Here is a 12,628-nt window from a genome sequence, read left to right as displayed (position 1 = left end):
AATTGCTTTATGCTGTGAGAGCAATCTTTGACTAACTAAAGAAGTCATTGACGGCATCAATTCAAATCAAACATGTACAATACCGCAAAGATTAATATTAGGCTATAACATTGAGAAAATGTTAAAAACAAACAAAAAAGGCAGAAATTGTAATGGGAGAGAAATATTGGAAATCCTGAATAAGAAGATAAAGTGCTACAGCATCCACATGAGGAAGAGTGATCAACATTTTGAGTAGAACTTACCACAAGACTATATTTAACAGCATGCTTATAGAAGTGAGTTTGCATATGTATATATATTTAAGATTAAGAATTATTGATGCTGCATAGACAATGGTAACTATAAAGTCTTACACAACAATCTGTGAATAATTATGTTTGATCGGAAGCTTTCACTGGGCTTTCCTGTAATTTGATGTACCTGGTCGTAATTTCACAATATGCTTCTGTGTTTGAATCTGGCTTACATCCTCGGAATTCACCTTCTTCCCATTTTCCACACCAGTCAGATTTTTATCACTAATAATTGTCACAGAACCTTTAGGATTTTCAATATGTTCCATTGGACATCCTCTTCTTTTTAATGATTCAATATCATCACAGCGCGCCATTGGTAGTACCCCATGCCTCAAGAATTCCTATAAAACAGGACAGACTGGATAAGTTCATTTGCTTTTTTAGCAGGAAAGCTATTCAGATTTTCCAAGAGGCATACAAAGTTTTACAGTACAAAGGCAGCCAATCCACCCAACAAATGTCTGTGCAGGTTTTTATTGAGAGAAGTCCAAAGTTAATCACATGATCCTGCTCTGTCCCTACAGTCGTGCATCTTCTCTAACTCAAACATTGAGGCATTTTACTTTAGCTGATGTCTCTGTCTTTCTGGTAGTGTCATTATGAATCTATGCTTTGCTCTGTATATGCCTTAACCAAAGAAAACACAATGCATGATTGTAGCACACGCCAACTAGATGTTGCTTAGATATTCGACTGATCTCTGCATCCAGGTAGCTTGCACTGTCCTGTTCATTGGCTGGATATATCAGCACTGGGTGGATATTGTGAGTGGCTAGCACTGCTTAAAACTGGACTGTGCTTCTTCCAGTGAAGGTACATAGTGGCTGAAGGACGTACCGGGAGTTGTGATATTGCAGAATCTGATCTGGGAAAGCATTCCTGGAAAAAGTGAACTTCAAGTTTTTTTTCAATTCTTGGTGGCCTCATCAGAGGAGGCAAAAGGAGAGATATCCTGTATCCACAGGAGAGCCTCCAGAAGGATGGTCAAAAGGCGATTGGATAAGTTAACTGTGAATGTCAAGTTAAAAGAACCTGGATGTAGTGCTGCAAGACACTTTATGCTCCCTTAAGAGTAGTCAACAATCATCAAATGCTATATCCTATCAACTACACCATTAGCGTCAGTACTGCTCAAACTGCCAGACCCCTACCACTCACCGTCAGCCATCTCTATGGATTAGACCTCATTGATGTGCTTCACCTCATCCTCATACACTTAACACTGCTCCAAGCCTCTCATGGGCTACACACACTGGTGGCGATTCCATTCTAATAAGTAATTCGCCAAAGCAGACTGCATCACCTTCACTGACCCACTTTCCTCTCTCTTACAGGATAGATGATTTATTTTTCACCTACAAAGAAAGGAACTAGCTGTTCAGTGAGTCCCTGATCACTGTTAAGGTCTTTTCTATTCTTCAATTTCAACATAGTACACAAATTGGTGACAACCTAATAAAATTTACTTTAAAATGACGTAAATAAGTGAATAATGGAATGAAATGATGAATTAAAACTAACTATGTTGGCTGCTCAGGTAGTGCATCAAAACTGCAGCATGTGGGAGCTCTGGGACACCATTGTGATCCTGGGTAAACCCATTTGCAATAAATGCTTTAAGTCCAAGCAGCTCCAGCTCAGAGTCTACAGACCAGATGCTTAACTACAGATCAGAGAATGGGGCAAGGTCCCTTGGGTTCTTAGTACTGGGCACAGTAATGCCACTTACAATAGGGACATGATGTTGTAGCTATGAGTATGGCAGATAATGTGACTCAGAAGGCAGGAGTGCAGGAGTGTCAAACTTTGCTGTCGTCCAATAGGATTGAGGCTCTCTCAGTGAGTTTGGATGAGCAAAGGGGTTATAGGGTGGGTGAGCTAACTGACCATGACGCTGTGGTACAGGGAGACATTCAAGTGGCGTGAACAACCAGGAATGGCGTTGTTATGGGGACAGTAGAGTGAGGAGGATTGACACTCCTGCAAAGTGAGAGCCCACGGCAGTGTTCTCTGCCCAGTGCCACAGTTTGTCTACACAGAGCTACAAAGGAACTTGTAGCGAGAGGCTGCGAATCCAGTCACGATAGCCCATGTGGGTACCAACAACATAGCAAGACATAGGCGTGAGGTTCTGCATATAAAGTATGAGCAGATAGGCACCAAATGTAAAAACAGAATCTCAAAGATTATATTCTCCAAAGTATTACTTGAGGTGCATGCAGATTGGCACGGAGGTACATAAAATGAGAAAGCTGAATATGTGGCTCAAGTTCATATGTTGGAGAAGTGGGTGCTGGTTTGTGACCAATAGGAGCAGTATTGGGGAAATGGAATGATCTACACTAGAACCATGTTAGAACAGTGTTCTTGTGAACTGCATAATGAGGGAGGTAGAGAGGTTGCAAATTAAATAAGGATAGAAAATTAGGTGTGGAAAGATGAAGTATATCAAATATTAGAGACAAGGTAAGAGGAGAAACTGTTATATGGGAAATGAAGGTCAGAGAATGATAGAAAGGGACAAAGAGAGAGGAAAAAGCAAGGACTATACAACCAATGAAAGATAACAAAAAGACAAACTAAAAGCCATCTGAATGTGTGTATAATTCATAGCAAAGTTAATAAATTAATAACACTCACTGAGAAGATAAATATGAGCCAATTACCATTATGGAAACATGGCCATAGAATAACTAAGAGTGGGTCCTCAATATTGAAAGGTATATGACATGCAAGAAAACCAGGAAGCTAGGTAAAGGTGGATGGGTAGCACTGCCAATCAAGGCTGGCATTTGTAAAACAGTTAGAGATAATCTTAGTTCAGAGCAGGATGTGGAATTGTTTTGGGGGATATAACAAATATTCGGGGAAAAAAGTCAGTAGTGGGAGTTGTCTACAGGCCCCATAACAGGAACTGCAATACGGGATAAAGTATACATGAGGAAATAGTAGGTGCCTGTGGTAGAGTTGACAATAATCATGGATGATTTTAATCTACATACAAACTAGAAAAATCAGATTGGCTATAGCAGCCTGGATGAGGAGTTTTTAGAATGCTTTGCAAATAATTTCTTTAAAGCAACACATGTTAGAACTGAGCAGAGAGCAGGTGATATTAAGCTTGGTATACTGTTTAATGTGACAGGATTAATTAATGATCTCAAAGTAAAAGCACTACTAGGATAGCAGTGACCACAATCTGATTAAATTTTATAAGTAGTTTGAAAGAGAGAAGACTGAGGCTGAGTCTAGTATTTCAAACCTAAATAAAGGCAACGATGTGGGAATGAAAGCTAAACCATCTGAAGGAACTGGCATACAAGGCTGGGTTACAGATCAATAAGCATTTGAAGTAAGTGTGACCACCCTCTGGAGCCCTTTTCTTCTAGGTTACGAATCTGTGGAATTCGCTACTCAAAGTGGAACAGTGAGTAAATTTAAGGAGGAGTTAGACAGATTTTTAAATTGGCAATGGGTTGAAAGGTTATGGAGAGAAGGCAGGAAAATGGGGGTGAGGAGCATATTATATATATTTCAGAATATTTCAGAAAATGTAGTATAAGTATGTTCCCACTATAAAGAAAAATTCTCATATGGAATCCAAAGCTCAAACAGATCAGCCATGATTTTGTTGAATGACAGAGCAAGCTTCAGGTCTACTGGTCTACTTCTGTCCCAATTCTTAGAGTTCACGTGAAGCCCAGCCTACCAGAAGTACCCCTTTCTAATTCAGTTTTGATGCCAGTGCTCCAAAAGCTAAAGCCCATTCCACCCAAACCAATCTCTGAGCCACACATTTGACTCCACAACTTTATTTACCCTACGCCAGTTTGTTTGTAGCTCAGTAGTAATCCTGAGATTATCTTGGAGGTTCTGCTTTTCAATTTACGTCTTAACTGTTCAACATCTTTCAGAAAAGCCTTCTTTCTTGTCCTTCCTAAGCTGTTGGTACCATCATGGACAACAGCTACTGGTTCTCTCTCTCACCTCCCTCTCTGAGTTCTTCCACAGCCCCAAGGAGCTATCCTTAACACTGGTACCAGACAGGCAACACAGACTTCAGGACTCCTGCTCATGGCTGCAGAGAACACTACCTATTTCCTCTTATCACACTACAGCCTACCTCAACTACTTTCCTATTTCCTTCCCCCACTTGAATGGCTCCCTGTACCAAAGTGCCATGGTCACCCTCCCTGCAGTGCCTACTCTCGCTCACACAGCTTGTAAGAGGCTTGTAACTGTTGGATAATTGCAGGGGTGGAGGGTCCTCAATTTGAACCCCCTACGCCCTCAGACCTGCCTCACCACACCCTCCTGTCCCTGATCACAGACCGATTTAAAAGTACTTAGTCTGAGAAGTATGACCTCCTTCTGGAGCAAATGCCCAGGTATCTTTCCTCTTCCCTAGTGTGACATAATGTCTGACACTCAGACTCCAGCTCCACTACTCAGGTCCAAAGATCCTTCAGCTGCAAACACTAACTGCAGATGTGTTCGCTCTGAATCATGTTGGAGTTCAGTAGCTTCCGCATGTTGCAGCAATGACACGTCACCTATCCTGCCTTCACTCTCACACTTGATTCAGCTTATATATTAATTACTCAAGATTCCTTGGCTTTTATACAACACTGTACTGACATATTGTTTTTATTAACTAAAGAGAAATAAAAATTCACCAGGATCAATCTAATACTCGAGTCATTTTCGTAAGAAGGGAAAAAAACACTAGAGCTGAAAATGTGTTGCTGGAAAAGCGCAGCAGGTCAGGCAGCATCCAAGGAGCAGGAGAATCGATGTTTCGGGCATCAGCCCTTCTTCAGGAATGAGGAAAGTGTGTCCAGCAGGCTAAGATAAAAGGTAGGGAGGAGGGACTTGGGGGAGGGGCATTGGGAATGCAATAGGTGGAGGGAGGTCAAGGTGAGGGTGATAGGCCAGAGTGGGGTGGGGGCAGAGAGGTCAGGAAGAAGATTGCAGGTTAGGAAGGCGGTGCTGAGTTCGAGGGATTTGACTGAGACAAGGTGGGGGGGAGGGGAAATGAGGAAACTGGAGAAATCTGACTTCATCCCTTGTGTTTGGAGGGTTCCCAGGTGGAAGATGAGGCGCTCTTCCTCCAACTGTCGTGTTGCCATGGTCTGGCGATGGAGGAGTCCAAGGACCTGCATGTCCTTGATGGAGTGGGAGGGGTAATTGAAGTGTTGGGCTACGGGGTGGTTGGGTTGGTTGGTCCAGGTGTCCCAGAGGTGTTCTCTGAAATGTTCCGCAAGTAGGCGGCCTGTCTCCCCAGTATAGAGGAGGCCACATCGGGTGCAGCGGATGCAATAGATGATGTGCGTGGAGGTGCAGGTGAATTTGTGGCAGACATGAAAGTGGACATTTACTATAAACCGACCAACTCCCACAGCTACCTAGACTACATCTCCTCCTACCCTGCCCCCTGTAAAAACGCCATCCCATATTCTCAATTCCTTCGTCTCTGCCGCATCTGCTCCCAGGAGGACCAGTTCCAAAACCGTACCACCCAGATGGCCTCCTTCTTCAAGGACCGCAATTTCCCCCCAGACGTAGTCGACGATGCCCTCCACCGCATCTCTTCCACTTCCCGCTCCTCTGCCCTTGAGCCCCGCCCCTCCAACTGCCACCAGGACAGAATGCCACAGGTCCTCACCTACCACCCCACTAACCTCCATGTCCAGCATATCATCTGCCATCATTTCCGCCACCTCCAAACGGACCCCACCACCAGGGACATATTTCCCTCCCCTCCCCGATCAGCATTCCAAAAAGACCACTCCCTCTGTGACTCCCTCGTCAGGTCCACACCCCCCACCAACCCAACCTCCACTCCTGGCACCTTCCCCTGAAACCGCAAGAAATGCAAAACTTGCGCCTACACCTCCCCCCTTACTTCCCTCCAAGGCCGCAAGGGACACTTCCATATCCGCCACAAATTCACCTGCACCTCCACACACATCATCTATTGCATCCGCTGCACCTGATGTGGCCTCCTCTATATTGGGGAGACAGGCCGCCTAATTGCGGAACGTTTCAGAGAACACCTCTGGGACACCCGGACCAACCAACCCAACCACCCCGTAGCCCAACACTTCAACTTCCCCCCCCCACTCCACCAAGGACATGCAGGTCCTTGGACTCCTCCATCGCCAGACCATGGCAACACGACAGTTGGAGGAAGAGCGCCTCATCTTCCACCTGGGAACCCTCCAAACACAAGGGATGAACTCAGATTTCTCCAGTTTCCTCATTTCCCCTCCCCCACCTTGTCTCAGTCAAATCCCTCGAACTCAGCACCGCCTTCCTAACCTGCAATCTTCTTCCTGACCTCTCCGCCCCCACCCCACTCCGGCCTATCACCCTCACCTTGACCTCCCTCCACCTATCGCATTCCCAACGCCCCTCCCCCAAGTCCCTCCTCCCTACCTTTTATCTTAGCCTGCTGGACACACTTTCCTCATTCCTGAAGAAGGGCTGATGCCCGAAACATCGATTCTCCTGTTCCTTGGATGCTGCCTGACCTGCTGCGCTTTTCCAGCAACACATTTTCAGCTCTGATCTCCAGCATCTGCAGTCCTTACTTTCTCCTCGAAAAAAACACTAGAGTCCTAAACAAATTGAAGACCTGACTTTCACTTCAACAACTTGAAATCTTCGCCAACCCTATTCACCAATCAGACTCTTTCCTTGCACTTGTATCATGCTGGAGTTTGTTATGCGGCTCCAATGCTGGACTCACTGCAAGACAACCACTTGATCCTCACATTTTATCCTCTCCCACTTACTTCTAACTCTGGAATGCATATTTCCTGCAGTAAACCCTAGCTCAGCCCCCCACCTTCACACTAAATTTCCACTTCAACTCAAGTTTCCAATTATAGTCAGTCAATAATTCACTTTGTCTTGCTCAGCTGTGGTCCAACAATGCTGAAGTCCCAATTCTAACTGTGCTCCACACCCAGGGGCAATACCAACTTGGTGAAGCTAGCTGTCTGTGGACAAGCTGAAATTGTGCAAGTAATTAGGGGCTAGAGGGCAGCTGTAGAATCTGAGGGAGTGTGGTCCCAGGAAAGGATAGCAAACTATGAGGACGTGAGCAATCATTGAGGTAGTCTGTGATGGAGTGGCTTTTAAGGATGCTCTAAAATGAGGTCTTCAGAAGTGAAGAATTGGAATTGTTTGTAGAGGAGACAAAGTTTCAATAAGTTTTGATAACCTGCAGTGTCAGTACTGGCTGAGTGGTTGCTAAAAAAAATCTATGGAATCTCTCTTGACCACTTCTGCTTTTTAATTAGTTCTGCTGAGTGCTCAACCACAGTTACTCTAACACCTCCTTACTCTAATGGTACGTTAGTGGGATCTCATACTTTTAGGTCCCAGTCAGATGATGACAAAATGTAGGCAGTCTGGCCTGGGATTGTAACTGTTTGTAGCAGTGGAGTTTATGACATGGGATATTTGTGCTTCTGAAAGCAATGTTACCATCCACAGCCTTAGTGTTCTTTATAAATTGGAAAACTCCAGCCATCAGCAGCAGGTGGAACTGCCTTCTATTTCAAACATTGCTAACTTACAACTTGTGAACACCATCCGCAATTTTGTCCGGCTTGTATACATTCCTCACATGATTCTGCATTGGCTTCTAAACACACCCTGCCATCTGTAATAAAAAATGGAAGACCACTGTAATGTATCTGTAGTAATTAATGCCAGAAAAGGTGCAAATCAAATACTTAACTTGGCGAGAAGGTATCTCCAAAATTCATAATTTAAACCAGAATAGATTAATTAAATTCCTGTGAATTGGATATGGCCAGGTATGTCTTAAATTGTACATTGTAGTTACCTTGGGACTAAACTCCACAGGTCAATGATCCCACTACTTATAACCAATGTGATCTGTGTCAGTGACCCTGTAAATATACTGGCTCAGGCAAAAAAGCACTCAGTAACGTCTCTGTTCGCTCTCAGCGTCACTAGTAAAGCATTAAAGGGTAATCTAATTTGTCAAGCACGGAAAATAGTGCTGTTGGTGCCTGGATAAGTGGGGTATCAGGATTCACCTTTGGAAAGTCCTTTTCTATGCCCTCAGCAAACCCTTAAGATTTTATTTCAATTTTCAAAATTTTCCTCTTAGGCTGAGACATGGCCCCCTCTGGTGGAACCCACAATATGTTGTAATCTCGTCACATTACCTACTTTAACAGAGGGGAAATAAGAAGTGAAGCTCAAAAGGAAATCCAGAGGAATAAAAACAAGTTTGTTTTCTGATAATTAATTTCAGGCCTAAAGCGGTTACATGTTTGTGAAAATAGTGTGAAAATATTGCTTCGTGCAGCTTTCGAGAGATCTCATCTGCCCAGTTTTGGTCAGCATTGATAAAATTGCTCTTTATAAATGTAGATTATTAGCAACTGATACTGAAGCCACGACAGGCCCGAGGTCTCTCAGTATCTGAGGTATCACCAAGTCAGCACAGGGAAAGGGAGCACCCGCAGGGAGAGGGGGCCAGTGCAGGGAGAAGGAGCCCACATGAGGAGAGGGGGCCCCCGTGAGGAGAGGGGGCCAGTGCAGGGAGAGGGAGCCAGCGCAGGGAAGGAGCCCACATGAGGAGAGGGGGCCTCTTTGAGGAGAGGGGGCCAGTGCAGGGAGAGGAAGCCAGCGCAGGGAGAGGGGGCCAGTGCAGGGAGAGGGAGCCCCCATGGGGAGAGGGAGCCCACATGAGGAGAGGGAGCCCACATGAGGAGAGGGAGCCCCCTTGAGGAGAGGGGGCCAGTGCAGGGAGAGGGAGCCCACATGAGGAGAGGGAGCCAGCGCAGGGAGAGGGGGCCAGTGCATGGAGAGGGAGCCCCCATGGGGAGAGGGAGCCAGCACAGGGAGAGGGAGCCCACTTGAGGAGAGGGGGCCCCCTTGAGGAGAGGGGGCCAATGCAGGGAGAGGGAGTGCCCATGAGGAGAGGGAGCCCACATGAGGAGAGGGAGCCCACATGAGGAGAGGGAGCCCACATGAGGAGAGGGAGCCAGTGCAGGGAGAGGGAGTGCCCATGAGGAGAGGGAGCCCACATGAGGAGAGGGAGCCCACATGAGGAGAGGGAGCCCACATGAGGAGAGGGAGCCAGTGCAGGGAGAGGGAGCCCCCATGGGGAGAGGGAGCCCCCTTGAGGAGAGTGTGCACAATGTGGTTGAGGACTGCAAGATGGAGAATTTGGAGCCCGTGTGGGGATTGTGAGGCCAGCATGACTAAGCACTTAAGAAAGGCTGTAAATTTGAACTTTAAACTTTTTTTCTCTTCTTTCTATCTCAGGTTTTGTCCCTTGATGTCTTTGTACCTAAGATGGCATCGGTAACAGCGACATGGTAAACCTTTCACTGTACTTGTGTATCCCTGTACTTGAGTACACGTGACATTAAAACATGACCCTGCTGAAGCAAATAAATTCAAATGACATGTGCTCTTGAAACCCCTAAGTTCATCTCATTTCTGAACTAGATTTCTAACCACCTGAACTATTGCAAAAATAGTCAGATTTTTGGGAAATATAGAAACATTTTTTAATGCCTGTTTGAGCATGGCACGGTGGCTCAGTGGTTAGCATTGTTGCCTCACAGCGCTAGGGACCGGGTTTGATTCAAGCCTCAGGCGACTGTCTGTGTGGAGTTTGCACGTTCTTCCTGTGTCTGTGTGGGTTTCCTCCAGGTGCTCTGGTTTCCTCACACAATCTAAAGATGTGCAGCTTAGGTGAATTGGCTATGCTAAATTGTCCATAGCGTTCAGGAATGTTTTGGTTAGGTGCATTAGTCAGGGGTAACTGTAGAGTGATAGGGTAGGGGAATGGGTCTGGGTTGGATACTGTACAGAGGGTCGGTGTGGACTTATGGCTTGTTTCCACACTGTAGGGATTCTATGAAAAGAGAAACAGCATTTCTATACCACCTTATTAAAACACTACACAGCCACTTTATTACTAATACAGATTCAAAGTAAGTCTGCTTCAGCTAAGTAGATAGATCGGAGAGGTTAGGATACTGTCCTTGGAGAAATAGCAGGTTAAGGGGACATAATGAAAATCATAATGGATTTGGACCAGATAGGGAAAATATTGTTCCCATTAGTGGAAGACTTGAGAACACAAGTGGTCATTGACAGAAGAAATAATGATGACATTCGGGAAAAAGATATCTTTTACAGTGAGAGATTAGGACCTGGAATATGCTGCCTGAGATTGTGATGGAGACAGGCTCAATTAAGACACCCAAAATGGAAATGATTTACTATCTGGAAGGAATGAATATACAGGGCTATAGGTAGAAGGCAGGGGAGTCGTACTAGATAACTTATCGCTGCAAAGTCACCCCAGACGTGGCTGAAAAGCCTCCTTCTGTTCTGTGGTTCTGTGAAGTCCCAGTACCTACAATGGAACTAACAAATCTTTTTGATTTTATCAGATAAAGGATATTGCTGGTACTGACACCAAAAAGCTGTCTCTGTTCTTAATTCAAAGAGCATCCAGACTGCAATTTAATCTAGGAAAAAGTGAGGACTGCAGATGCTAAAGATCAGAATCGAAGAGTGTGGGCTGGAAAAGCACAGCCAGTCAGGAGCATCCGAGGAGCAGGAGAGTCGATATTTTGAGCATAAACACTTTATCAACTTATGCCCGAAACATCAATTCTCCTGCCCCTCTGATGCTGCCCTGACCATCTCTGCTTTTCTAGCACCACACTCTTTGACTGCAATTTAATCTACATCACATCTGAAAGACTGCATATCCTACACTGCCATGTTAAAGCTACCAATCTTAATCATGGGCTTGGGTTCGGCTTTGGGTGTTTTATTTTAACCTGATGTAGAGGCATGAGTGTGACACTGTGTGAATCAGCCTTGTGTGTGTTAAATGTGCAGGGATTAAACCTTATTTGTTTAGAAGGTGTTACCTGAGTGAACTAGACCCAGCCACATCCAGCAACAAACAATCGCTGTGCCAAGGTTAGTTTTCAAATCCATCTGAAGATAAAGAAACATTAGTGAGGGAATCTGGCAGTATACATCTGTTGGAACAATATTATCCTGGTATTGTTAAAACACAAAGAATTTAGTTTTGACAAATAAGTAACTTACTTGAATATTCACAATACTTGCATAGATTTTATTGGCTCTACAGCATGATGTGATTAAAAATGTCAATTAATTTTATAAATTCAGTCATAACCAAAATTGACATTGTAGTGATGTTTCCAGATTTACCTTTTTCCTGGATCTCTCAACATCCATTTCCCCACCACAGCCCCCTGCATTTTGTCAGAACTCAAAGTCCAAAGAAAATACCAACACATCTGTGCATCACGTACCTGTTAAAACGTGAACTTTAAACCTTTACTATCTGCATTTCAGAGGCTCATGCTTGCCTATGGGAGCATTTAAGTCAGTTTTTATGGCGTGAAAATCTTCAATACTTCATAACCACCTGATGAAGGAGCAGCGCTCCGAAAGCTAGCATGCTTCCGAATAAACCTGTTGGACTATAACCTGGTGTTGTGTGATTTTAAACTTGAGACAAAGCATGGTATCTTATATTTTGCAATTTGAAACACAGTTTGTCTTATCAAGGCTTTGTGTAACAGAGGAAACATCTCATTAGAAGTAGCTATTAACTCATGTACAGTGCCTCAGGGTGCGGCACTAGTCCCCATGTTATGCCTGTCAAAGCAAATTAAACAATGCAAAAAGCAAAGCATGGCTTCAGAGTGTGATTTCACTGCAGATGTGCACTTTGTATTTGAAAATGTCAAATTTGGTATTTATAAATCTAACATCTCAAGTTAAACAACTATAGATTTGATGATAAGATTTCTGATTTAAAAATCACACAACACCAGGTTATAGCCCTTCACAATCACCTGATGAAGGAGCATCGCTCCGAAAGCTAGTGTGCTTCCAATTAAACCTGTTGGACTATAACCTGGTGTTGTGTGATTTTTAACTTTGTACACCCCAGTCCAACACCGGCATCTCCAAATCAAGATTTCTGATGGTTTTGTAAAATATCTTCAGTTACTGAGATGCAATTATACGAGATGCTATTGGACTTCACTTTGCATTTTAAACAGCATTTCAAGATTTTGCCGTTTGAGAAAATGAAAGATAAAAGAAACAGATTAAAGCACACAACTGCAATTGTCAAACCTTCTACACTTCAGAATCCACTTTCTCAAATTCATTGGAAAGGTTCTGTGTCTGTTAAGAAATCCTGTAATTTTGGTATTAAACTACACAATTATCAAATTGTTAAATAGCTACTGGAACCTCATTTACACTTC

The 12,628-nt window shown here is 44.1% G+C and overlaps 1 protein-coding gene across 1 annotated transcript in view; it reads right to left on the bottom strand.

Annotated features, from left to right (window-relative positions):
* Positions 1-12,628, bottom strand: part of LOC140480767 (integrin beta-1-like) — a 108,491-nt gene that overhangs the window by 70,372 nt on the left and 25,491 nt on the right. The window contains exons 2-4 of the mRNA XM_072576109.1: positions 11,246-11,315; positions 7,886-7,971; positions 424-640 (exon numbers count right to left, since the gene is read on the bottom strand). Of these exons, the coding sequence (XP_072432210.1) occupies positions 424-640; positions 7,886-7,971; positions 11,246-11,315 (373 nt within the window). The remainder of the gene's footprint in view (positions 1-423; positions 641-7,885; positions 7,972-11,245; positions 11,316-12,628) is intronic.

This window comes from Chiloscyllium punctatum, chromosome 8 (assembly GCF_047496795.1).
Source record: "Chiloscyllium punctatum isolate Juve2018m chromosome 8, sChiPun1.3, whole genome shotgun sequence".
Lineage (NCBI taxonomy): Eukaryota > Metazoa > Chordata > Chondrichthyes > Orectolobiformes > Hemiscylliidae > Chiloscyllium > Chiloscyllium punctatum.
This window is presented reverse-complemented; position numbering and strand designations above follow the sequence as displayed.